The sequence below is a fragment of the Danio rerio genome, chromosome 12, assembly GCF_049306965.1.
Source record: "Danio rerio strain Tuebingen ecotype United States chromosome 12, GRCz12tu, whole genome shotgun sequence".
In the NCBI taxonomy this organism is placed as follows: Eukaryota; Metazoa; Chordata; class Actinopteri; order Cypriniformes; family Danionidae; genus Danio; species Danio rerio.
Genome location: NC_133187.1, coordinates 20,940,255 through 20,968,138, shown reverse-complemented (window position 1 = coordinate 20,968,138; position 27,884 = coordinate 20,940,255). Strand labels below are relative to the sequence as shown.

Sequence of the window (27,884 nt, the reverse complement as noted above, 5' to 3'; positions counted from 1 at the left end):
TGCGATTAAGACAATTCTCTGATTAAGAGACTATCATGTAAACAGCTATTTATGGCTGATTTAATCCGATTAAGGCGATAATTGTACTATACAGAAATGGAATAAAGACATGAAAACTATGCCGATTTTAGTCGCAGTATTGAAGTGCAGTACAGACATGTTACTGTCGAGTAGAACTTTTCACCGCAGTTTGCTACAGGATAGTCTATACACAAATGGCTGTGTTGTTTTTCTCTCCCCTTTGGCATGCAGTATCAATATCCATTAAAACAACACACTAATGTTCCTAAGTGAAAGTGCCAAACTGTAGCTTGAAAATTACAAAGTGACATGAAACTGGAGGAAATGTGGATAGCATGATGACACAATGACGTTAATCGATCTGTGCTATAACATGTAAAACAGGATCATGAAAGGAACATTCAAAAAGCAACTCATGTAAGTAAACCTTAATCATATTATTGTCTTATTCAGATTAATGCAAATAATTAGATTACTGACGTCCAAGTAAACGTGTTCACTGTAAGTGTGACTAAATGTAAATGTAATATAAACAACATCCTCTATTTGAAACCGGAGGCTAAAGAACCTGTAAAATTACAGCATAGAAGAGGGAAATGGAATCTAATAATATAAATTAAACAGCATTTAAAAATAAAAATGCACACAATTGACAACGAAATTAAATTCAACCTTTATTAATTGTCTTGTTCTTTTTTAAATTAATTTCTTTTGTAAAATCAGAAACAAACAAACAGAAAAAAAAACCTGAACACGAGTGATAAAGCCCGCCTTAATTTATAATGGTACACAACAACAAAAATAAACAACTGGTACTTTTTAAGTGTTCCTAAAACACCCATATATCCAGCTCAGCTTGGTACAATAAGGTTTGGCATGTTTCATGTTTCAGTATGAATGCCTTCAGTTGGTTGCATCTTCTAAAAAAATCTTTTTTTCTTTATTATAATTATTGCAATTCAGACAATATATAAAACAGAAAAGGCTGCTAAAACCACAACTTAAGAAATATTCATTAGTGCCAATGTTCTTGAACTTGCTGTCTACACACACTCGCTCACTCTCACACACACACTCACAGCCACAGCTGCATACATATCATGCACACATAGACATCAAACACCTGAAATAAAGCTGTCACTCATACATTTACTCACCTCCCTAATCCAGCACTGATCTTTGTAAATACACCACGCTTGTTAATCTCTGGCTGCCACACATTCATCGATGCCTCGCAAAACACTAGGAACGTCGCCTCCATCACCTGGGACTTCACTCATGCACGCACAGGCAGAAAGGGCACCTTGTACAGCTAAGTAACATCCAAGTGATCGTCATTATGAGAACATACTCGATTAAGAAGAAAGAAAAAAAAAACCGAGGTCAGCGTTTTTTTTTTTTTTTTTTGGAAAAAAAACAAATTCTGGATTTCACCATCATTTAAAACAAACCAAAAAACAAAAATAAAAAAGACAACGAGAAGTTACAGTTTGTCAGACATCAGAACAGTGTTTGAGTAATTTAAGTCTGCATGGAAATGGAGCCGTAACAACGCGAGCGTTCAACGAACATTGTATGATGCATATTTTTGTCCTTTGTTTTGTTTTTTGTCTGCTTTTTCCTTTACAGTGCACGCCTGAGTGAGAGCGTCTCAGTATGCGAGTGTGATCTTTATGACCTCAAGGTTTAGGATTCATCCAGTTGAGTCAGTATTTAAGTCCAACTGTTTGCATGTCCTGTTCAAGTCTTGCTGAAGTCTTCATTTAAGAATAAGAAGAAATGAGTGTGTGTGTGTGTGTGTATCTATATGTGTGTGCGCGTGTCTATCAGTACTGCCTTATGTCCACACACTGCTCCTCTGCGCTCCTACCAACATTAGATTTACGAGGAGCTTAAAACACTGCTCAGGTAAAAAATAATAATATTAATAATAATAATAACAGTGTGTGTACATTTGTAACCAGTGTCATTAACAATTTCATCTTAATGCGTTTTGCTAGGTTTGGTAATGCAGTGGATCTGCTCCTTAAGTGTTTACCTGGCATCTGCTGTTTGAGTGCTTATCACTGAATCTGGTCTACATAGGTGTTACGAATGTATACTAAATATTTTGTTGTATATTTATGCGTTATGTGGCTGTCTGAGTTGCAGAGGCCATATACATAAACCGCCTGTATTCGTATTAATGTGTTCCTGCGTGTGTTTGAGATAACATAACGGTTATATTTATATATCTGTCATGTGTGTGCGTGTGTGTTTTTATTTGTCTGTAAGTGTCTGCATCAGTCAGATTGAGTCTGCACCTCCTCCTAGCAGGTCTCCGGGTAGCAGCGCGGCAGGACTGTTCATCTGATGCCGATCTTCCATGGCTGGTGAAGCCCACAGACTGCTGCCTGTGTAGCCTGGAGTCATGCCGCCCCACAGCCCGGCTCTTCCGGGATCAACGCCCGCTGCATTGCTGCCACCAGCACCGTTGCTGCTCCACTGGGCGAAAATGCTCAGGCCTGCTCCCTGTGCTGAGGCTGGGTCAGACGAGCTGCCCGTACCATCCAAACTCTGCCACGTAGAGCCTGAGGGGCCGGTTCCACCACTGTTGCTGCTTCCTCCTGCTGTTAGACTTCCTACTGCGGCACGTTCTCGGTCACCACTCGCAGCACTGATTGTACCCACGGCTCCAGCCCCTGATGATCCCGCCACACCTGCCGGCCCTGAGACGGCCACACCGCCGGCCCCGCTCCCTCCGCTGCCGCTTCCAGCTGCTCCGGCCTGGGAATGTGCAAAATAGCGAGCGACCTCCTCTTCGCTTACGAACTCGGCCAGGATTGTGGTGTTACCTAAAACACACCTGAAAGGAAATGATCAAGATAACAGTTAGAAAGGTGTATACAAAGCCTGGAGGCCCATTTATTGTGCAGAGTAAAGTAAAAGTCAAACCCTTTTGTTTCTATAACTACTTGGGTTAATTATACTATTAGCCCCTTTCACTCCATAATAAATTGCTGTCACATTAACATGGTTGGATTAAAGGGGTGGTCCACTATACAATATTACATTTTACACTTTAATTGATGTGTAATGTAGATGTGTGAACATAACATCTCTGAATGTAAGACGCTCAAAGTTCAATGCAAAGAGAGGCATTGGCTTTTACAGAGTTAGCTTAGCAAAGCCTACAGCAAACAAACTTTGGGGACTACAAAACATACATCCAGGTAAACACATTCAACAGGCGCAGCAACGGGGCACTATAATGTTATAGCAGAGAAAGCTAAAATGATGTCCAAACGCTGCTGTTTACACAGTGCTTGTTCTTTTTCTGTATTTGGGCTTCCAAAGGACATGGCAAAAAAAGAGAACTGCTGACAGTCTCAGTTGAATTATGTTCCAGAGAATTATAAAATATATATATAGCTAGCATTTGACAAAGGACAGCTTCCAGAATCTCTCCCAGCTTAGTGCTGGATTCAGCTAAAAACTCCTCAAAGAAGGAGCAGCTCCAACCATAATAGACAAAGCTGTGGATTGTGAGTTACAACCTGCAAGTATTTTTATTTGTAAAAATGTAGCTATTACATGCATAGTGTCTTGCATTAACGGTATGTTGTAACATGGATGTAAACAACAGGAAAATCTATTTGGCACCGTTAACAATTTCGCTACAGATTCATATTTTTCAGTCAAACCCCTGTAAACAGCCACAGTCTTCACCAGCGCAGCAGTCTCTCTCTATGCAGCCGCTTTCCCTGCGTTCTACATCTCGAACAATAAACTATACAATAAACAATAAGCGCGAATACCAGGCATTTTCCTTCTGTTCACAGCTGAACTCCAGCGATTTTCACATTATAATTTCACATTCCAGAAAATTGACTGGACGAATTGTGCAGTATTTCTAAAGAGTACCCTTTCAAACATGATCTATTTATGGCAATTAATTTTCGGAAAAGGTCTGTAGGTGTGCAAGAGTCTATTGTGGCTTTGTATCCCATCATACTATGTATTAAGCTGCAAATATAAGAAACTATAGTTACTTGGTTAATTGTCACATTTGCCAATTCTTGCAATAGCATTTTTCTCAAAACTGTGACTGTCACATTTGGGAAATTACATCTCGTAGACAGTGTGTCTTTCTTACGATTACAAGAAATAAGGGCACAATTGTAGAAATAATTCTACTGTGATGATTTGTCTCTTACAATAGATACCAGCTAACTTAACACTTATCTTTAAGCATAAATGCGTTGAAGGCCTAACAAACTTCACCTTACAGATTACAACAAAAATACTGGATCTTTCTATTTATAACAGCAGAAACAAAACTATTACAAATAGGAAAAATAAATAATGCATCTAAAAGCTTTCAAATGGACAAAATAAATGACAAGGTCATTTACTTGCCAAGTATACATTATTCATATAGAACTATTCATAATTTATTTATATAATAAAACAACTGCTGCCAAATTTTGATGTCACGTATGTGCAAAAACTGAATTTACAGTGACTTGAAGATATAAAATTGAGATCTCTGAGCTGGCTACCATTAGATTAATTGCTTTACATTAGGCCTAAAATCCAATATAACCAAACCAATACCATATTATGTACAAATACATAAACAATGGGAAAAAAATTAAGAAACTAAGTTGCAATTGCAAGAAACAAAAAAAACAAATGTTTGAACTTTATTTCTAGTAAATGTGACATAACAATCACAATAGGGTATATGCCGAGCTAGTGCAGTTCCCATGCTGATACACTTCCGGTGACCTGTTATTGTGAACTTTTTACCATTTTAAACGGTTCCTTATACAGCATCGATGTTGTAATGTCATTAAAATACATTCAGTTAAATAAACTTTAGCATTTATTTAGTTGCTCAAGCATAAAACGAGACAAAAAGCTGTTTACTCACACGCGCCCGTCAGAATCGGCAGGCTAACGCAGAAGCTCCATTAAATATACTGGGGTAAAATAAATGCTCATATTATAAAGATATGGCGGGGGAAATGTAATTTAATGCAGTGCTTCTTGTACAATCTGAGACCCACTTTAAATCGGATATCACTCAGCTAGAGGAGAGCGCTAATTTTTAAAGAAAACAGACCTTAAACGCACCGGATTTTGCATTGGCATTCAATTCGCCGGAAGCGCTTAACCCAGGTTACTGGCAAATTAAAAGTCCTATTAGCATGCTTGGGCATATACCCCATCCATCAAACTATTGAATTTGTTTAGAATTGTTTTCAACAAGCATAAAATGGAGTTCGAAACAGTTTTTCAAGTGAAAAATTTCTATGAAAAAAAAAAAAAACAGCATCATTTTGAATGTTCTGGGTCAGGCGAATGCGGCTTTATAAACACTTACATGTGAAGTGCGCTCTGGGCTTTGGCTGCTTCTTGGCGAGAGCTGTAGCGAATTAGAGCACTACCTTGGGTCAAACCGAGGTGAAAGGTCAAAAGCGGTCCATGCTGCATACAGATAGTCCTCAAAGTGGAGCCATCAATCTTAAAAAGAAATTATACAAAAAGAAAATATAAGTCATTACAATGAAAAACAACTGTCATTGTACTGTATTTTTCTTAATATAAAATAAATAAAATCCAGACACATAAGATACCTGAGGGGTAAGATTACTCAAAACCAGCCAGCAGCTCCCCTTAGAGGCTCCTCCATCACTCCACGCAGAACCTACACAGATTGAGACTATTTGGTATCTATTCATTTACTAAACGTTAACAGAGTTGCCTTAACAGTTTCAATTAAACACATGTATTTATTACCAGGCCCAAATCTGTTTTCTTGGCTGCCTCCAGAGCCGCCCCATCCTCTACCCACTCGTGGGCCTCCACTCGTCCAGGGAGAAACTGAAGGCTGCTTCTGATGGGTCAGTCCAGGAGGTGGGCGTGGCAGATGAGAGTTGTTGCGATTGGTCTTCCAAGGCTTGTTGTGCCCTATTGGCTCAGGTGGCCAGCTGGGCTTGTAGTCTGTGTACTTAGCTGTAAAAAACAGGAGACATTCAGAGCATTGGCATTCGTCCATGTCGAAACAACAAATAACGGAGTTATTAAATCTTTTAAATTATAATTTTTACTAATTAAAATTTATTAAAAATGACCTCTAGTGAGAGGAGCTCTAGTTTTTACCTGGATTGTGTGCATTGGTTAGGGGGCTCTCTGAGGCACTGTAGGGCCAGGCACCAGGTGAAGGCAGCAAGGTGTTGAGGGAGGGATTTGATTCTATGCAAAAGCGAGGCAAAAGCTTATTTGTTAGTATTTACATGAACATGAAAATGACAGAAAATTCAAAGCTAAGCCTTCTGAGTAATTGTGCTAAAGTGCATTAGAAAGAATCTTAATAGACTACCAGTCAAATGTTTAGAGTGAATCAACAAATCTTACAAAACAATTGATGTAAAGATTTCAGCTTAAATGTTTGAAATTTGTTTCGTAGACTTTAAAGACCAGGGGTCCGTTCTTCGTACCTCGCTTAAATGATCTGAGATTATTTGGCAGATCCCGGATCTTTTAATCTTGATAACTGATCTCTTGCTAATTCGGTTCTTTAAACAAGTTCGCGAATCAGATTAGAATATCTGGATAAACTGATCTGAGACCGCTGCGTGTGTTGTGAAGGACAGATCAATCGATCCCCGAAATTATGGTCAGCAATGCAACAATTGGCTGACGGCACAGCAGCGTAATGACATCATCTGATTAATATTCAATTATCCATGTGAGCAAAATTACATCAAATTAGCAGTAAACGGCTTGTTAAATATGACACGCAATAACCTTCCACATTTGTTGTGAGCTGCAGGCTTTCCACTTTCATGTGTCAAGAGTATTCATCATGTATTTCAATGCAAAACAATGTATTTAGTTCCACATTTAGAAAATATTTTCTTTATTATAGTAGTCGTTTTTTAATCAGTGTAAAGAATAACTGGTTGTTTACAAAAGCGTTTTCATATTGGTAAATGCGTCTGCAACTTTTGTGAAGCATCAAATCACCGGCATATTAACTATCAAGACATGTTTATGACTGCTGAAATGTATTATTGCTTTAAAAAAAGTCTCATATTGTGCATTTCTATTATACACAATTTCAGAATTCTATTATATACAGAATTTGGAACACTTTCTGTATATCCTTGCTTGATCTGAGCCGATCTAAACCTGTTTATATGAATTGAACCTGCTCCCGATCAGGTTTGACCTAGCAGAACTGTTGCTTTGACAACAACTCTCGGATCAGCTTTGAAGAACGAAACAATCCTGGATCGTGTCAAATCGTCAATATCCAAATCCAGCTAACTGAGTAATCCACGTACGAAGAACAGACCCCAGGCATATCAAAACTCAGTCCTGGAAGGCCAATGTTCTACGAAGATTAGCTTCAACTTGCCTAAACCTATCCTAGTGCTAAATACAAACATTATGCCTAGCAAAGATGCAACATACAAAGTTAAAGTAAGATAAAGTTAATTGTTCCACTATGTAGTACTCTGACCACCACTGCTGATGAGCACATTAAAAGTGTAAATAAATCTATGTTTATCTATAAATTACAATATAATGTAGTTTCGGGGAGAGTAGATAGATTTTTAAGGTAATAATGTTAATAATAATCATAGTGATAATGTCACATTTAACATTGACAAAAACTAGACTACAATGCTGAGACCTTTTATCAAGAAACTGATAATTCGGAAAACTAAATTATGACTAAAAGCAAGTGGCCGCTTCAGATATAGGCATTAAAACAAGCATGTCAGAGCATATTCGATGAGCTTAAGTTGTTTTGATTGGTTGTATTTGTTTACCTCATACAGCAACGGTGTTTCTTCAAAATAAAATGTCACAACATATTGAAAGCGTATCTTCTTTTTTTAACTTGAAATGGATGGTTACAAATGTTTTTAATTAAATTAAATAAATTTTAAGGAGATTTTAAAACCCAACGCACACTTCTTTCACACACTTTCCTCAAAGTCATTTATGTCCTCAGGAGTGTGTGCGAATGGGCCAAGTTGTGTGGACAGTGCATGTACAAAAGCACATAAACTAAGAGAAGGCTTAAACGAAAGAGTCTACTAGGTGGCAAAACGTGCTGAAATAAGCAAAAAATAAAATTAAAATACAATAAACAGATGATATTTTATATAATTTGAAAATCTGTAAGTAGATACATTATTACAATATTACAATAGGACAGCAGATATATTGACAATAATTTATGTTGGACAGATAGAAAAGGCGGGATGGGTAAGGAAAAGGTCGGTGAACTTTGTGTTGGCAAACTGGAAACTAGCAAAAGTGTGTTATTTTCTATCTGTCAACAGTTTAAAAAGAAGAAATAGTAATAAATGACTCATATAATGGATTTCTTATTCTAAATCACTTTTACCTATTATTTCTACTGTAAGCATAGGAGTTGTACCTGTGTTGTCTCTTAGCAGTTGATGCTCAGTGTCATTGAGGCTTGACATCGATGAACCCAACATACTTCCAGGGGTCATGTAGGGATCAGAGTCAGTGTCCACATTCGGACGTCCTTTCCAAGGCACTCCAGGTTGAAACTCTGCACCAAAAACACACAAAATTCAGAAAGAGCAAAAATTATGACATTATTTAATTTATTAAAACATTGTTTACCTGGAGGCCAGCTTGATGTGCCAGTTTTGGTGCCCATTTTGTTTCCAGGACTTCTGTGCCAGTGATCTGATGGCCCCTGTGGAGGAACACCTAAACCCTCACCACCTCCTAGCATCTCGTACTGGGAATACGGGGAACCACCTCTCATTTTAAGAGGAGCAGCAATGGGACCTACATATAAACGGAACACCACCAAGGTTCAATTACTGCAGAACTGGTTTTGTGTATAACGAAAATCAGTGGAGAAAAACAATTCACAAAAATAGGTACTGCACCATTTTTATGAAGAGTGCTATCAGGAGGTGAAGGTGCTGGAGAATGGCCTTCCATCATCCATTTGAAACGAGACTGCTGCCCCCCACTGTCTTTCAGCCCAGCTGGCCCACCAACCATGGGACCCAATTCCAGACCAGAGAGACTCATTCCAGGACCAAACCCTGTAACATATGAAATAAAATGTTACAACATCACAACCACTTCACCATCAAGTTCCCATATGCACAGGCAACCTGATGGAAAACTTTAAAAATAAAAGCAATCTCACCAGAGTAAGCTCCTTGTGTTTTCTGATGTATGTCCGCAACAGATCCTGCCAAGCCAGGGTGTGAAAGGGGGTCGGACATTGGCATCTTTGGGCCACTTCCTCCAAGATGAGAAGGAGAGAGTTTGGAGCTGCCCCCTGTACCTCCCACATGCTGCTGCTGTTGTCTTTGCTGCTGAAGAACAGCCATGATTCTGGCCAGCTAGAGGAAGACAGAAAAAAACGATTCAACATAATATCAGATATTCAACAGGAATACTGTATTTTCAAATGTACACAACTGCAGAGGGTTAAACCCCAATCCTCATTTCAATTTCACATCACAAGAGCAGATGTAAACAAACAGCACCTTGGCATTTGTACTGGCTAGCTGTTTGTTTGACCACAGCAACATCTCCTGTGACAAATCGACATAAATATCAAGTATCTATCTAGAAGCAATAAAGAATTTTGTCTGCTTTTTTACTTGAAGTAATTTACATTTATTGACAGCATTTTTGTAAACCCTTAGGGCCTACTCACACTATGCCATCTGTACCTTAGCCCAGGCCCGTTTCCCGGATCGTTTGAGAAGTGTGAGTGCGCTGAATCGGGCTCAAGCACGGTTCACTTGGGCTTTGGCGCGGTACGCTTGTGTGTGAGTGCAAAAAAGCCCAAAACTGAAAGCGAGATGTGACTTAAGGGACTGTTTCATATAGATTCATTAATCTTTCTTACTGTTTAGTGAATGCAAACTGCTGTAGTTTATTAAAGACGCAAACCCCTCACTGCACGAAAGCTGCGCAGTGCGCACCTTCAGCAGACCTCCTCATTCCTGCAGCACGAGAGCATTATGATTGTTTATGAGCGCCAAAAGTGGCGGATCTGTTCGGCGAAATATCTGACTGCGAAAGCTTATTAGGGGTGTGCAATTAATCGAAAATTCGATTTCGACTTCTAACGATTATGGAAATTATTAATCAAGATAAAATGATTATTGCATCATGTACCGCCCCCTTTCCAGTTGTACACATTTGTTGCTCTGCAAAGCTCAGTTTCACATGAAAATGACTAAAAGCATGTCGTGTATGTAACGTTTGCAGCATCGTAGCAGAATGCGCATCGTAAATGGTTGGAATCATGTTTTTAAAAGCGCGAATGAGACCGCATGCCACAGATCAGCATTCGGTCTCATTCGCACACTTCGCTCAGAGACAAGCAGGGCACACACATCTAAAGTCATCTTAATGTGAAAGCTTTAATAGTCAAAAATGTGTCAAAACGCGGTGTTTAGAGACTTTTCATAATAACTCTCATTTGTGTAATAAACAAACAAGTTGAGAATCAAAAGACATGCGAAAGAGAAACCATCAAAGTGACAATACGCAATGCTGCCGCCTGTTTTTATCATTATTAATCAAACACCTAAAGGAGAAAATCCCTCAGTGCTCTTGACTGACTAAAGGACTTTTGTAGCTAAAGTTTAATTCTTACAGTTAAGATGCTTAAAGCACAGTTTGTTTCATATTTTTATTCTATTGTATTTATTTCCCTTTCCTTTTTTAAAGGGTGTAAAATAACTGCATGCAGTTGAAGTCAGAATTATTAGCCCTCCTAAATTATTAGCAACACTTTTCCTCCTAATTTCTGTTTAATGAAAAAGAGATTTTTTAACCCATTTTGATAACTCATTTCTAATAACTAATTTCTTTTATCTTTGCCATGATGATACAAGCTATATATATTAAGATATAAGTACATTATATTTTTCAAAATGCAAGCATTTAGATTCAAAGTGTGATTCAAAGGCTTAATTAGGGTAATTAGGCAAGTCATTGTATAACAGGGGTTTCTTCTGCAGACAATTAAATATTACTTAAGGGGGCTAATAATATTGACCTTAAAACAGGTTTCAAAATATTTAAAGCTGCTTTTATTCTAGCCAAACTAAAACAAATAATACTTTCCCCAGAGGAAAAAATATTATAGGAAATGCTGTAAAAAATTCCTGAATCTGTTAAAAATTGTTTGGAAAATATTTATAAGGAAAAAATTTCACAGGAGCGCCAATAATTTTGACTTTATCTGATAATTGTTTTGAATAATCGTGATTACAATTATGACCAAAATAATCATAATTAGGATTTTTCCCATAATCGAGCAGCCCTACAGCTCATTAGTCCAAAATACCAAGTAAATTTATTTCATGTATTTTTAGTAGAGTTTATTCACATATTAGCGTTTACTGACACCATAGTGACATGGTGATTATAGTGGTTAAGAATTAAATAGCGATTTTATTGTATTTATTACAAACATGCTCTGTTTAAAAAAATAATAACATATAAAAATCACAGAGTTACATCACATAGGTTGATTCCAGTTTCTTTGCAAAAAGAATATTCTGTGGACTTGTGTATACATGTTATTATAGAAACTGTCATTAAGTCATTGGGCGTGGAAAACCCCACTCCAAATTACGTTGTGTGGGGGCCTCACTGGGATTTCATATTTTAATTGTCAGTAAATTTAAAAAAATAAGAGACTTGTTAGGTTTATATCACTCCGATATGACTGTGGACACACTATAACCTACTGTAACGAGGGTGTGACACTGACAACGGAGGTGAGGATCCAAGAGCAGGGTTTTATTAACAGGATGGTCAGGCAAGCAATTATCAATACAGGAGCAAACAGATGTACAAGGGCAATCCAGAGTCGTAGTCAAAACAACAGGCTTATGGTCAGAAGGCAGGCAGCAGACGGATAAACAGATAAACTAGGCGAGGATCAAAACAAGGCAAAGCAGGAGAAAGGAACCGCATTGTAATGTTACTATTCAGCTAACAAGACTCAGCAACATTGTGTGTGTCTGTGCTGCTTAATTAGTCTATGAATCAATCCATGAGCAGCTACAGCTGCAAGTGTATAATCAGTGGAAACTTGGAGCAGGTGTGTGTGTGTTGCATGACTGGATCTGTAGTCTATAAAGTGGCAGATTTGTAGTTTGTTTGAGTTTGAATGTTTACCAGCAATCTCTGGTGGTTGGATCACTGGTGATCGTGATACCTACACACAGTTCTGTCCAAACAGCTTACAAAAGTTAATTTTTATCATAGATGACATCAAAATAAAGTTTTTTAGATGTTAGTGTCAGTATATTGGTTATAGGGATGTCTATTAGCAAGTGTGCAGTAACAAAGTTTGCATTAAGCGATACAACCATCCATTGCAGTTTGTTTCTTCCACCTAAATGGACTGAAGATTTGTGTTGAAGTCACCTCATTCTTCAGTTTCTCAACAAATTTCCTGACCAACCAATTGCTCTCTGGTATCTGACATGTCTCACCCTTTTCAAGGCACCATAGCTATATGCAATGCTCGAGCTCAACCACTCTTACTGACAGAGCTGTGCTGAAAACTAAATTAGCTGTTTAAAGGGAAGGAGCTACTTTGTCTCGCCCTGTCTTAATGTTTCTATTCAAATGAAGTGACAGACAGAACTAAAATTCACATTAAGGCATTTTACTGGATCTTTAAAACTTTCAGCAATGATTAATGATTTAAGCAGTGGTTACTGTGCTTAAAAAAGATTGTACCTGTTGGGGGTCTGCTTGTTGTCGTATGTTTGGGGGGAACTTGCGCTGGTTCTGTAACAGCTGCTGCTGCTGTTGTTGCTGCGGTTGCTGTTGCAGTAGGAGCTGACAGGCCTGCAAGAAAACATGAGTAACAGGGTCAAAAGAAAAATAAAACAGCTGTAGGGAGTGCATGGAGTCTGGACTGCATATATTATGTTCTGAGTGAGCAACAAGGAGCTACCCACCAGCTGGAACTGAAGATGTGGTGGGTAGATGCTGCTGAGCATGGCAATGTGCTGAGGGGAAAGCTGTGGAGGAAAGATGCCTCCCCCAACACCTCCACTGGGAGGAGGCATCTGTTTCAGCACAGAGCCTGGCACCTGCAGCAGAAATGAATTCCATTACCAAGACCGCATCTCACGTGCTTTGCAACCAGCTCTATTTCTATAATTATGCAATCTTATCTAATAGACAATACCAAATGCTATTTTAGTGGTGGACATTTAGCATGTGTGTCAGCATAACAGCAGAGCTCAATATTATGAATATAATACTTTTTAACATTCAAGTCACCCAGTACCTGAGGTGACAGGAACTGATGAGGCACTTGTGCTCGCACTGATGGGTTGATGGGTGGCACCCCTGGTTGGTGCCTTGACTGTGCCATCCCTCCTCCGCTACTAAACAACTGACCACTTGCCTAAAGGAAAGGATTAGAAAACAGTTAATAAATGTGACAGCAATTGTCCAGAATAAAAAGTCTCTCATTCAAACAACACCGGTTCTGGTCTGAAACAAAATTTTAAGTATGTTACAGAGTGGAAAAAACTTAAAATGCTGTCCACATATTCAGTTCCAGCTGGTGTGGATTAGAAAAACGCAACTTTTGTGAAAAAATTACATCACCGTACTACATGACTAGAGAAAGGAAGAAATTGTAACAACAACAATAGTGAACTGGAGGTTGGTGTTTGTGATGCAAAAACAGCTAGGTTTATTAAAACTATTACAACAAAACCTGGTAATGCTGTATCAACTAGACTACCAGAAGTGAAGCATTAACATTTACACAATCCAGACATTTTCAGATACATGTGCATTCACTATCATCTTCTTGCGTTTGTTTGTACTCTGAGCACTGAAGGTCTTCATGCACTTACTCGCTGAAGTCTTCTTTGAATTTATTGTATCCTGCAGTTGTCCTTTTTTGTTTAAAGTGCTACATACAAGTGTGGCGTATGTATTTCACCCTTTTAACACATTTTTCCATTTTAGACCAACACTTTAGAATCTCTAAGAGAAAAACATGACTGCTGTAGTGTTGAGATTTTTTTAGAGACATAAATAGAAGCAAATACCTTGTCATAGTAAGGCCCAGGTTCACAAGCTCCCACCTCTTTGGAACCAGGTGAACGGAAGACTGCTCCTGCCCCACCTCCACGACCTCCTTTACGCATCTCTCCATTGTACTCGTTTAAGCCCATGCCACGCTTCTCTCCTTCCATCTTTTTGTCCTGTGGAGGACCAGGGGCCAAATCCAAGGAACGGCCACCTGCGTCCTCTCCCTATTAACATGTCAGCATTGTTAAATCTCATGGTTTAACCATAACATATTAATAAAGAAGCATTATATAATATTATGTAATATATTATTCACAAATATCAGGTAAACAGGTTTAAAGGCAATTATTATTAAAGCCAACCAAAAACAAAACTGCATCTGATGATTTGAATCAGTTTTTATTAACTTGAGCCACATTATACACCAATATAATACTAAATGTTCTTACCAAAATTCCCATATTTGAAAACTGTCTTGACATTGGGTTCATCCAAGAATCTCCTGCACCCTTCAAGGAGCCCTGAAAAAAATGTAATGTATTAACCAGATATAAAGATCCTGATTAGTTTCCAGATTTGTATAAATATTGTTCCCTAGTCTGACCAATGACATACCTTGTTGCCCTTTTTGGCTCCCCAGCCTCCAGAATTATATGAAGAGCTGCTGCCTTGGGAACCAGCACTATTCCAAACACCACCACTCTCATCCTCCTCCTCCCAGCTAGGGTTACGCGAAGCACTGACTGAACCCTCTCCTTCTACCCAACCTTCTTGCATAGACTTTGAACCTGTAAAAATATCAACATTAAACTGTTTAGAATTTTACTATCTACCTTTAAACTGTTCAGAAATATCAATACATTCACGATTGAAAGTGATCAAAAAACCACCGCAATTATTTTAAAATCTAGACTCACCAGACTTCACTGGATTGGATGAGGGATCCCCCCAACTTGAGGCCTTGCCACTGTCATCCCAACCAGTGGGAGCTTCAGTAGGTTTACCCCAGGCTGAAGTACCATTGTCCACACAAGGACTGGAAGGAGAGCCACGACCTCCCCACCCAGAAGCTAAAATATAAATAAAAGAATTAATTTTTTTTTTTTAATTTGTTTTTAAGATATGCTGAGACCTTTTTTTAGTTTGGGTGTTTGATGCTGAATTTCAACTGTTTTGACAATGGTTAAATGAAACTATAATTTGAATAAAACAAGTCTTTTACCTATTCCTGGCCCCTTGCTTGCTGAATGTGCAATGTTCATGTCCCTATTCCCAAGACCTGTTGGCATTCTTCCTGGTGGCGGCTGTTGCAGGGGTGGGGGGCCCTGCTGAGGGGACACTGATTGTGCCTGGCCAGATGGGGCATTGTTTTTATCCCACAAGTTGACACTTTTGTAGTTGTAGTTGCTGGGGTCACCCCAAGCAGATGTTCCATCATCAATTTCCATTTTCCTGCTGATGGACTGTGGAGAAGGCTCCTCCCAACCGCTGGGCTCTGAAGTCTCTCCAGGGCCATTGGAAATTTGGGGTATAGGCCCTGAATTCCACCCTGAACTTTGGCTCTGGACTGAAGGACCTGCTGGTCTTCCCCAGCCCCCTTGCATGGCCCCTGTGTCCACTGACTGACACTGCTGAGGCTGTGATTGTGGTTGCTGCTGCTGCTGTGCCGGGCCTTTCTGTGAGGCTGATTGGCTGTTTGGCATTTGTGAAGGGTGCATCTTCCCACCCCAACCTTGGTGAGATTTTCCACCCATGTCTCCACCCACCCCTCCCCATGTCCCTCCAGGAGTTCCATCATCCCAATTACCCCATGTACCCACTTCTGAGTCTCCACTAGTACCTCCACCACCCTTTCCATCCCACCCCCCACTACACGATTTAGACTCTTTTTCTCCCCAGTCGCTGGTACCTCTCGGTCCCCAGCTGCCTGCATCCACCCTCCCCATTTCTTTCCATCCACTTGATCTTGTTCCTTTCTCCTCCTGACTATCTCCCCAGCCACTTCCTCCTGTTGATGGAGTACCCTGTGTTTGGAAATCTCCCCACCCACCTGACGAACCTCCTGCTCGCCGTTCTCGCCACTCATGTCCCTCGCTTTCCCAGCCCTTTACTTGGCCTTCTGATGATGCAGTCCCTCCCCAACCCCCAGATGGCATGCCCTGCCCACCAGCTGAGCTACCTCCTCCACCTCCAGATTGTGAGACGCTAGGGTTTTGGATATTGACACCTGAGGGTGGAGGGCCTCGGGTATGCAAAGAACTGCTGTTGCTACTACTGTTGTCCCAACCTTCACCAGATGAAACTGCGGGTGGTCCAAGGATGGAGTTTGAGTTTAAGTTGGCATTTAGAGATGCAGCTTGGAGCAGAGAGGGGGAAGATGGATCAGTAGTTGTGCTCCCACTAGGACCAGAGTATGGCTGGGCATGAGCAGATGCACCAATAGACAAAGAATTTGCACCACCAGGTGCTTTTGCTCTGCCTCCATCTTCCAAATCCCATGCCACATTCTGACGGATTTGTGTCTGACCCCAACCAGTATTGGACAGCACTCTGGGGTCCAGATCCGACCGGCTAAGCAGATCCTGTAAGGCCACTTCAGGGTCAGGAGGCTTATGAGTGCGGTGGTGGCCATGGCGCTGATTGCCACTTCTGGAGTTTCCTCCACCACTGGAGGATGAGGTACCTTCCCCACCTCTGCTACCCTGGCCTCCCCACTCACTCAAATCTCCTGCTCCCACATCCCCAACTGCTTTCTGATTGTCCCAAGCTCTTGTCATAGTTGAAGGTGTGGAGGAGGTTGTCGTCGGGATGCTGACACTACCACCACTACTGCTGCTGTTACTGCTTGAGCCGTCTTTCCCACCTTGATCACTGACACCTCCAACACCACTGGATGCCCCCCATTCCCCACCCAACAAATGGTCCCCACCCCACGCTCCCTGAGATACCCCGGGGGTCTGACCCCCACTTCCTGTTCCCCAGGCACCTGCCCCCGTCAAATCTCCTCGATCGTCCTGGCCGGGATATCCCCATGCCTTCCCACCTTCAGCAGACAAGGAGCTCCCTCCTGCTCCATCATCCCAAGATTCAGTCCTTGAGGCACCCGTTTTGAAGTTTGCAGGGAAAGGCTGAGTTCTCCACAATGATGAGCTGGTGGAGGAGGAAGACGAAGCAGAGCCTGCTCCTCCACCTGTGCTTCCAGAGTCCATATCAGCCCCCTCTGTCACCCCAGTGTTTTTTGGTCCTGCTCCTGGTTCCAGTGCTGTGCCACCCCATTCTCCACAGGATGGCTCTCTGTCTCTGGATTGCATTTGGTGAAGTTGGTGCTGATGAGAGGCTTGATTCACAGAAAGAGGGTTGCTGGCAGACAAAGATGAGCTTTGGAGGGAAGAGGAGCCACCCTCTGTTGCAACTGTCCCAGCCCCTTCCTGTACTAGGGCTGGCCAAGCAGAGGGATTGGCATTAGGGGTAAAATTGGCACCTGGAATCCCACAGCTGACACCAAAGGAGCTATCAGAGCTCCCTGGGAGAGGGGCAGCTTTGGATATGGGGGGCAATGAGCCTGCTGCTACTGCATTCCCCCCTATGAGTTCATGGGAGGATGAAGCCCAAACACTACCAGACTGCATACATTCATTGGGTGATCCAGAGGATGTGGGCGGAGAGGGACTGCCAGAATTGACTCCTTTCCTTCCGTTCCCTCCTCCCACAACTTTCGCTTGCTGCTGGAGATGCCTCTCACCCCACGAGGCATTGCAGTTCAGAATCGCACCACTGTCTGTACCTCCTGTACCTGCTGCATCCCCTGACTTTGATCCATCCCCAGCAGCAATACTGGGCCATTCCTCCAGGTCTGACCGGTCCACTATCACCTTTTCCCTGCCCTGAGAGAGGGGATGGCTGCCAGAGCTGGTCCCCCACATGGAATTTGCATAATTTGAAGAAGAAGAAGCAGCGATTGATGAGGCGGATGACGTATGGGGCAGTGAGGGAGCAGCTGGACCCACAGGGCCCTGGCTTGGATCTGAAATAAAATAAAATCTTCAAGATATGCTAGACTTTTTTATGACACAAAAACCAAGCATATGTAATACAAACTATAAAATATAATGATCAACTTACCCAGTGTACAACTGAATAAAAATGTAACTATGCAATTTAAATTATTAACCTAATGATTCCTACCTGAGGCAGAAGCCACTGTTTCATTGGGGCTGTCTCCCCCGCTGTTGCCTCCCCCCAGCAGCATGGAGGACAGTGGTGGCTGGCCCCTCTTCAGTAGCACTTTATGGTCCTGCTGGCAACGGAATCGAGGGGGCACTTCACGGGGCATGTAGCGCTGAGAATTCGGTGTGCTGGGGGAGGGCTGTCCGTTGGCCACCGCCGGCCGCTTAGCATTGTTCCCACCCTGAGGGAGGGTGCCAGCAGCCGGGGTGGCAGCGGATGGGGTTGAAGAGGGGACGGGGCCAGGGCTGGGGGAAGCTGAGTTGGGGGCGGCAGGAGACTGTGCAGATGGAGGCTTGGTCAATTCTGGCACTGTGTGGTGGAAAAGTTAGGAGCAAATGAGAGCAGAACTGCAGAAAAGCTACATATAGGTAAAAGAAAAGAATAAATTCACAAGTTAACAAAGTGGACATTACATAATATGCCTCCTTGACAGCATAAAAACACATAGTCTCAGAACGTCAGTACAGAGTTCAAAAATTAAAGATGGAAATAAAATAGTTACCTTTATTTTTTTGCTCTGCAACCTAAAACAATAAAAAAGGAGATACAGATTTGATGAAAACATATATTTTAATTTACTCAGGGCACACAACAAAGTTTAAGGTATTCCTTCTTCATCTCTTAACTACATTCCACCGCATTTAATAAAATTATTTAAAGTAGCCTTTCCCACTAAGAACAATAAAACTTTAATGACCATTATAACTCCATCTCAAAACTTCACAATTGTTCAGTGAAGCTGAGAGGAAATTCACATGCAGAAACCCTCTTGCACCCCTGACAGCAAAATGGAAATATTTTTATAGCATGTGATATATATAGGTTTTGCAATGAGAAAAAAAAACTAATTAAACAGCCAACATAACCTATCTGTGTTTAGCACATATATGTCAGAGTATCTGACAGGACAAGCTGGCCCAAAACAAACATCTCAACTATATCTTACACATTCTTTTCAAGGATTTAGATATGGTAAGCAAGATTATATTGAGATCAAACCTAAAGCATGAATGCTAATTAAGTGATAGCAATCAATATTTTCATGAACAGCCAAGCATCAGTATTTCTACAATGATACTTTGACAAACATGTACCAGAGGCTTGGTTGATGCAGTTAACTATTAATACGACGTTATTCTCTAGAAAGGACTTCTACATTTACAGCATAAAAAGTGAATCCAGAATGCTATTTCAATTCTGAAAATGAACACACATCTTTTCAAAGACGGTATGTGCTTAACTTAATAGTCAGAAATAATTAATATAACATAGCAATTACCTTCTGCGAGGTTTCCCGTTTCCTTTTATCTTCCTTTTTCCTTTTCTTGTCTTCCATGAACTGCTGTTCCCTTTCCTGGTGCTCCTTTCTTGAAAAACAAAACATCAAAAACTAGTGTTCAATTGTAAAACTTTGTAAATGTAAATAAACTGCCATGTAAATAATGATGTAAATAAATGTAAATAAACTGCCAATTCCTAGTATACAATACCAAGGATCTGCAAAATGCATACGTCTAGTATCACCTTCAACCAGTTCAGGCACTAAGAGGTGCTGCTGTGTTATCAAACCAAATGCATAACAGCACAATACACAACAACGGCACCAATCACATGATCAAGATATCACCAATCTTTGTAAAAATAATTTGAACGAAGGCTCGAGTGGAGTTTGAACCTGTCATTAAAAAACGGATGCCAATGAAATTCATACTGTGATCTTCATAATGGGGGAAACTCTTGCTGCTATCTGTCTGGAAGCCTGCAGTTGGCAGGGCAGAGTTGTTGGACAGGCGCTTCGTCCGTCCACCCGCCCATTTCCTCGGGTAAAATTTAAAATATAGCATACATTCCTTACGTCGGCTATACGAACAATTCGAGCAAAAACAACTGTTAAATCCAGTGTTTTAACGGCACTAACTGAAACACACCGAGCTAACGCGTATGCTTTAGTGGTCCTGCCAATCTCAGGTGTATGTTACTCAGTTAACGTTAGCTAATTTGCTAGCAGAAGATATTAACATCCTAAACGTGAACCTCAGATATTTTATTAAATTCTCCCTGAAGCCAGAGTCTATTTACGTACGGATCGTAACACAAATCAAAAGGGTAAGCAGCTGTCAAAACAAAATATGCATAAATATGCAACTGCTCAAATATGGGCAGCAGCAACGTTAACGTAACGTTAGCAAGCCTGGACTAATAGTCGTGATATACATTGCCTAGCTAAACTCAACTTATACTTATTTTAACGCAGACATAACTCAGATCCATTAGTGTGTTACTATACAACAACGAGTATGTTTTCATGATTGACCAGCGGAAAGCTAACGTTAAAGTTGCATACAGGCAAATGCTAACTGGCTGCCTGGCTAATTTAACTAGCGACAGAGCTAGGGCTAACAGATGTCGACGAAGAAAAACTGTACCATACTAAAACGCTTTCACGCAACTGCGGTTTTTCAAAATGCATATTAGTGTCATTAGTTGCAAGCAACATTTCACATGAAATGATTTTTAAAATAAAGCACTTACCTCAGGAATTACATGCACCGCAGCTAGTCTTCTAGCTACAGCTAAAGTGCTTAAGTGCGAATTTCTGGGTTTTGAGGCAACGTGAAATACAATACTCCATCAATATCTATGAGCTAGTCATGAAAACACTCCTTCTGTAGGTTTTAAATATGAAATACGATAATGTAAACGAAAGAGGCGGAATCTATGTTTAAAGCGCTGTAAAGTCAGTTGGTTGACGGTCGGCCATTTTACTGCTCGGTGTGAATGTGTGTGTCTGGACAGATCTGACGGAAGGGGGGCAGCCGAGGGAGATTTTTGACCTTCAATATTAAAAGTCCAATAACTCTTTAATTGGACGTTCTTTTAATAAATAGAACATATTTGGCATGAGACCTGACTCATTTGCAGTGAATGTTAATTATACGTAATGTTACGTAAGGTAGCCTACTGCTTTTTTGTAAAAATTGTTAAGGCTATCTCAGTCTGTCACAAGAAATTTCATCTTACTTAAAAAGAGCGATGCCTCACAATAAATACTAACGTTAAATGTACATATTTGCAACATTTGTTAAGGCTACCCCAGTCTGTCATAATAAGTTTTATGTTTTTATAATTTAGATAAGGTTTTAGATTTTTAGTACACAGAGGCCTTTTTTGAATCAGCATCAATTTGTATAACGTTACAGATACTAAAATGATGAAGAGTATAAATAATAATAATAATAATAATTTGTAAAATGTGTTTTTAAATACATTTTTATGTAAAATCTCTTTTCAGCTTTAAGACCTTAAATATTGTGTGTAAACACACACATATAATTATTAGAATAATAATAATTAAATAAATAACAAAATAAATAATAAATAATTATTAGAATAATAATACATATTCCTCCCTGAATTATTAGCCCTCCTGTTTGTTTTTCCCCACTTTCTGTTTAACAGGGAGATTTTTTTCAAGACATTTCTAAACAGAATAGTTTTAATAACTCATCTCTAATAACTGATTTATTTTATCTTTGCCATGATGACAGTGAATAATATTTGACTTGATATTTTTCAAGACACTTCTATACAGCTTAAAGAGACATTTAAAGGCTTAACTAGGTTAATTAGATTAACTAGGCAGGTTAGACTAATTAAGCAAGTTATTGTATAATGATGATTTGTTCTGTAGACTAAAGGGGCAAATAAGTTTGACCTTAAAATGTTTTTTTTTTTTTTTATTAAAAACTGCTTTTATTCTAGTCAAAATAAAATAAAGACAAAATATTATCAGGCATACTGTAAAAATTTCCTTGGTTTATAAGCATATTTTGGGAAATATTTAAAAAAGAAAAAAAAATCTAAGGTGGGCTAATAACAATTCTGTCTGGTTCTCAAATCTGATTGGCTGATAGCCATGCGATATACCCGTAATAACAGCACTTGCACTTGTAAAGCCTCTTCACCCTTCTGTAATATATACAGTTGAAGTCAGATTTATTAGCCCCCCTTTGAATTTTTTTCTTTTTTTAATAGTTCCCAAATTATGTTTATAGACCAAGGAAATTTTCAAAGTATGTTTGATAATACTTTTTCTTCTGGAAAAGTCTTATTTGTTTTATTTCGGCTAGACTAAAAGCAGTTTTTAAGCTTTAAACTATAGATTTTTTGATAGTCTATAAAACAAACCATCGTTATACAATAACTTGCCTGATTACCCTAACCTGCCTAGTTAACCTAATAAACCTAGTTAAGCCTTTAAATGTCCCTTTAAGCTGTATAGAAGTGTCTTGAAAAATATCTAGTAAAATATTATGTACTGTTATCATGGCAAAGATAAAATAAAGCAGTTATTAGAAATCAGTTATTAAAATTATTATGTTTAGAAATGTGTGGAAGAAATCTTCTCTGCATTAAACAGAAATTGGGGAAAAAATAAACAGGGGGCTAATAATTCTGGGAGGCTAATATATCTGAATTTCAACTGTATGTGTATATATATATATATATATATATATATATATATATATATATATATATATATATATATATATATATATTTATATATATATATATATATATATATATATATATATATATATATATATATATATATATATATATATATATATTTATATATATATATATATATATATATATATATATATATATATATATATATATATATATATATATATATATATATACACACACACACATATACTTTTTATAAAACTACATATAATACCTTTGTTTAATACTGGATTATTTTTAATAAAACAAAATTAAGTTTTTTGTATAATCTATTTTTGTAGATTTGATTTTTTATAGATTCTATTTTATAATCAGATTTTTATAAATAGTAAAAAAAATAGCAATCTTTTCATCAGTATCGATAAACCACATTATTTTAATTGCCTAGTTAATCATGGCGTTTTACAACAATGTCTAGCCACATGTTTATTCTTGACTTAGAAAAAAAGCATGGCCTCCCGAAGAAAAGGCGAGAAGAAAAAAAAGACGGTGGAGCTCACTGAAGCAAAGAAGCAACAACACTTGGATGCAGAACCATCAGATGGCAGCACCAAAGAACAAATGGCATGCAAAAGGAAGATGAAACCACAGAAAAAATATATAGGCGCTCACGTCTCAATTTCAGGTGAAGATGCTTTATTTTTAATGCAGTATTTGTTCCAAACACATAACAATTCTAGAAATTTTCCTTAATCAGGAGGAATATGGAAAGCAGTGGAGTCCAGTGTGGCCATGGGAGGTCACGCTTTTGCCCTTTTTTTGGGCTCTCAGCGCTCCTGGACAAGACCAGTCCTTGATTCAAAGGCTGCAGTTAAATTTCAACAAGCCTGTGCAGAACATGGCTTCGATCCAGTACACATCCTGCCACATGGATCTTATTTGATGAACTGCGGTTCTCCTAAAGAAGGTTTGAGCAATGACTGCACTCTCTGTGGTTGTGTGCATTAACCAAAAACTGACTATTTAAAGATGAAGCCACAACGTTGGCATTAAAAAAACATAGCTCTGTGGATTTAAGCAATATCTAGTCAATAGCTGCATATGAGGCTGTGTCAAATGACTGTGCTTGTAATCCAGATGTGTTCAGTAAGAGCCAGGCTATGCTTGTGGATGAGCTGAGTCGCTGCGATGCATTGGGCCTCAGCCAGTTTAACTTTCACCCTGGAGCTGCTATGGACTCCAGCCCTGAGAAATGCATGGAGAAAATCGCCCAAGCTATTAATCATGCACACCAGCAAACCCCTGCTGTCATTACAGGTCAACCCTGACAATTTCTAGTAAATGTGTAATGCTGTTTGGTGAGTTCAGCTGAAGAATTGTGTTCTTTTTTTCTTTCCTCTCAATAGTGCTTGAAAACATGAGTGGTCAGGGCAGCACCATCGGTGGGCAGTTCAGTGAACTAAAAGGCATAATCGACAGAGTGCGTGACAAGACACGGGTCGGGGTGTGTCTGGACACTTGCCATGCTTTTGCTGCAGGTACTGTAGTGTAAAGTTTTCTAGTTATATTTATATTTTCTAGTATATTAACAATTATTTGGGAAAAAAAGATGTATGACTCATATGTAGGGCCAAATGGAATCTGCTGACATTTTTTGCTATTTCTGCGCAGAATTGTGTTAAAAATCAAAATGATTTTGGGAGTATCATAACTAAAACCTTAACATTCATTCATTCATTTTCTATTCAGCTTAGTCCCTTTATTAATCCGGGGGTTTCCACCGCGGAATGAACCGCCAACTTATCCAGCATGTTTTTAAGTAGCAGATGACCTTCCAGCTGCAACCCATCTCTGGGAAAAACCTTAAAATATGAAATAAAAAGTAATACCTTTTTAACCTGTATTTAACATTTACAATGCAAATCCAATTAGATCCACTTTATTTTGTCAACAAAGCAAGTCTATCATATAATAGATCTACTAAAAGACGGAAAATATTAGTCAATAATATTACTGAAATTAATTTAAAAACTGAATAAATATAAATTTACACAAGTAAATAAAAGGAAATCTGCAGAATTTGGCCTACTCATATGTAATGGTTTACATGTTAAAAACTACATGCAGAGCTTTGGTATATGGCTTATAGTGCTTTGGACTTTTTTTTTTTTACATCAAGTACACTTTAAAATATATTTGAATTTTTCTGGTTTACTTCATGGCAACAAGGTGGCCATCACAGCAACAATTCAAATGCATATTCTCCCCATGTTTGTGTGGGTTTCCTCCGGGTGCTCTTGTTTCCCCTCGGTCTACTGACAAGCGCTATAGGTGAATTGGCTGTAGTGTGTGACTGAGAGTGCATGGGTGTTTCCCAGGACTGGGTTGCAGCTGGAAATGCATCCGCTGTTTAAAACATATGCTGGATAAGTTCTTGCCACTGTGGCAACCCCTGATGAATAAAGGGACTAAGCTGAAGTAAAATAAATTAATGAATATTTACATAATTTTCTCTTATTTAAACATTGTTTTGTCCCCTTGTTTTTGATATGGACGTTTATCTCTCCTCTGTCAACTTTTGATGTTTTGATTTTGCAGTTTTAAAAGGTGCCTTTTATTGACATTTTAGTAGTTTCAAACAATTTATTGCATAAGGACTAATATTTATGGAATCAAGTAACATAACAGAAAATTACTAAGGTTTATATAAAGTCTTTTATATAAGATCCAGGTCCTATAATGCAATTAAAAGGCATAAATAAATTCTTTACACAATTGCATTGCGATGTTAGTGGCTAATTGATATGAATTTGTACCATCTCATGTGACAGTGAGTACCAGTTTGTACTGTAACATCTCCTGCTCATGTGACAGTAATTTTTGTACGAATTAGCTCTTAAAAACTTATGAAATCAAATTGTATTTATATAACAAAATTAAAAACAATAGCAGTTGACAATTGTTCAATGCATGAATATCTACAGTTTATGTACATGTATATTTCACACATGTATGGAGTTAATATCAAAACACCAATCATAAAATTCAGCTTTAAAAAAAGAAAAAAGTTGCAAGCCTGAGAGAAATGGGAAATGGTATGCCATTTTATTATGCCAAAATGTAAAATAATTTTACACTGAAACCTTGGCAACTGCATGCCAACTAGCTATTTAATGAGAGTAAGCTGATGTAGTAAATCTACCTAAAACCAACAGAATTTCTAAATGGGACCATCAAAATAGTGTACACAAAATTATTATTATTTTTTTTAACACAGCTGATTGAATGAACAGTATTTGAGATGTTAATTTTTCCATTTAGGCTATGACATTTCACCACCGGGAGGAGTAAAGAATATGCTTGATGAATTTGACCGCGTGGTTGGGCTGCATTATTTAAGAGCTGTTCACTTAAACGACTCTAAAGGTATGAAACATTTATTTAAAACATATTAAGTAATTAACTAAGTTACACTTAAAACCCATAAACAAGCAATTTATCATTTGTAATTGTATAGACTATGCTTCACTATGCTCTTAATTTGACTTATTTTTTACTTTGAATTGGGTTTTGGTGTTTGAAATGAGGTTTGTGTAAGTTTTTATTTGACATTTTATTCCACAACATGAAATTCATTAGCAGTAAATGAGATTTAAAGCTTTTACTTGCCTTCAAAAAGGTGTTTGCTAACCAGTAGCTATAACCTGTATACCTATTTACTACTTTTACAGTTTCACTGTGAGTATAATAACAATCTTGGGGATATCCCACTTATAAGATTGTACAAATGTTCCTCTAAAGGGAAATTAGGCTCCCACCTGGACCGCCATGAAGACATTGGACATGGCCAGATAGGTATTACAGCTTTCCAAGAAATTGTAAACGAGCCTCGACTGGATAATATCCCTCTGATTCTAGAAACTCCCGGTCGGTAAGTGTCATGTTGGGAAAAGAGCATATTATGGTAAACCAAATGAACAAACAGTACTGATATGTTTTTTCACTGTATCTTCTTTTTCTAGCCAGGGTTTCGAGTATGCTGAACAGATAGAGCTCCTGTACTCCCTTTGTGAAAAAAAGGTGAAGAAATAGACATCTACTGGGTGGAATAAACCTTGTCCTGCATTTTAATCAATTAGATCTCAGTCTTTTTATTGCTATTCAGGGATTTTCGTTTTATTATACATACACTACCTGACAAAAGTCTTGTTCTCAATCCCAGTTGTAAAAGCAACAAATAATAACTAGACTTCTGGTTGATCATTTGGAAAAGTGGCAGAAAGTAGATTTTGCGGATGATTCATCTGTTGAACTGCATCCCAATCATCACAAATACTGCAGAAAACCTGTTGGAACCCGCATGGACCCAAGATTCTCAAAGAAATCAGTCATGTGCTGCTCATTGCATTACAAACCACATTAGAGGGCAAATTCTTCAGCAGGATATCGCTCCTTGTCATACTTCAGCCTCCACATTAAAGGTCCTGCAAGCAAAGAGGGTCAAGGTGCTCCAGGATTGACCAGCCCAATCACCAGATCTGAACATTATTGAGCATGTCTGGGGTAAGATGGAGGAGGCATTACAAATTAATTCAAAGACTCTTGATGAACACTGGGAGTCCTGCAAGAAGGTTTTCTTTGCCATTCCAGATGACTTTATTAATAAGTTATTGGAGTCATTGCAAAGATGTATGGATGCAGTTGTCCAAGCACATGGGAGTCAAACACAATATAATTTTTTTCCATTGTACCATGACTTTATATTCTATACTGTACATTATTTATGTTAAATAACAAGACTTTTGTCTCAGCAAAGTCAGACTTCACTGTCCTAATTAAGTAATTTAAAATCAAGGCATGATCATATTTTATTTGGTTACACTAAGCATAATATAAAGGCCTTTGCCTCATATAAGCCACTTCTGATACCAAATGATCAACTAGAAGGTGTTTGTTGTTCCTAAAACTTGGACTTTTGTCTGGTAGTGTACTAGTATTCAGCTTAAAAATGCAATTAAAAAGGCTTAAGTAAGCTAATCAGGTTAAGTGAAAGCTGAACAACACTG

At 38.8% G+C, this 27,884-nt stretch overlaps 2 protein-coding genes across 5 annotated transcripts; one reads left to right on the top strand and one right to left on the bottom strand.

The window, feature by feature from the left end:
* Positions 1 to 682: 682 nt before the first annotated feature.
* Positions 683 to 21,148, bottom strand: tnrc6ba (trinucleotide repeat containing adaptor 6Ba). The gene is made up of 21 exons (XM_068224758.2): positions 20,878 to 21,148; positions 19,625 to 19,712; positions 18,848 to 18,869; positions 18,304 to 18,654; positions 15,341 to 18,142; positions 15,036 to 15,188; positions 14,734 to 14,906; positions 14,568 to 14,639; positions 14,136 to 14,342; positions 13,358 to 13,477; positions 13,023 to 13,157; positions 12,799 to 12,909; positions 9,224 to 9,422; positions 8,955 to 9,116; positions 8,680 to 8,850; positions 8,465 to 8,605; positions 6,169 to 6,261; positions 5,806 to 6,021; positions 5,643 to 5,713; positions 5,390 to 5,529; positions 683 to 2,866 (listed from the first exon to the last, which is right to left on the bottom strand). The coding sequence occupies exons 2-21, from the start codon at positions 19,679 to 19,681 to the stop codon at positions 2,308 to 2,310; spliced, it is 5,955 nt and encodes a 1,984-aa protein (XP_068080859.2). The 5' UTR covers positions 19,682 to 19,712; positions 20,878 to 21,148; the 3' UTR covers positions 683 to 2,307.
* On the top strand, positions 19,920 to 26,949 carry si:ch211-141o9.10. 4 transcript variants are annotated; one of them, XM_068224759.2, is made up of 8 exons: positions 19,920 to 20,168; positions 23,320 to 23,503; positions 23,576 to 23,785; positions 23,956 to 24,135; positions 24,225 to 24,356; positions 26,140 to 26,244; positions 26,620 to 26,749; positions 26,841 to 26,949. In XM_068224759.2, the coding sequence occupies exons 1-8, from the start codon at positions 20,070 to 20,072 to the stop codon at positions 26,908 to 26,910; spliced, it is 1,110 nt and encodes a 369-aa protein (XP_068080860.2). In that variant the 5' UTR covers positions 19,920 to 20,069; the 3' UTR covers positions 26,911 to 26,949. The 4 variants fall into 4 exon arrangements, with proteins under 4 accessions (XP_068080860.2, XP_686479.2, XP_068080861.2 ...); XM_681387.8 differs by having other exon boundaries at positions 20,109 to 20,451; XM_073918412.1 differs by lacking the exon at positions 19,920 to 20,168 and adding an exon at positions 20,244 to 20,618 and having other exon boundaries at positions 23,267 to 23,503.
* Positions 26,950 to 27,884: the final 935 nt, after the last annotated feature.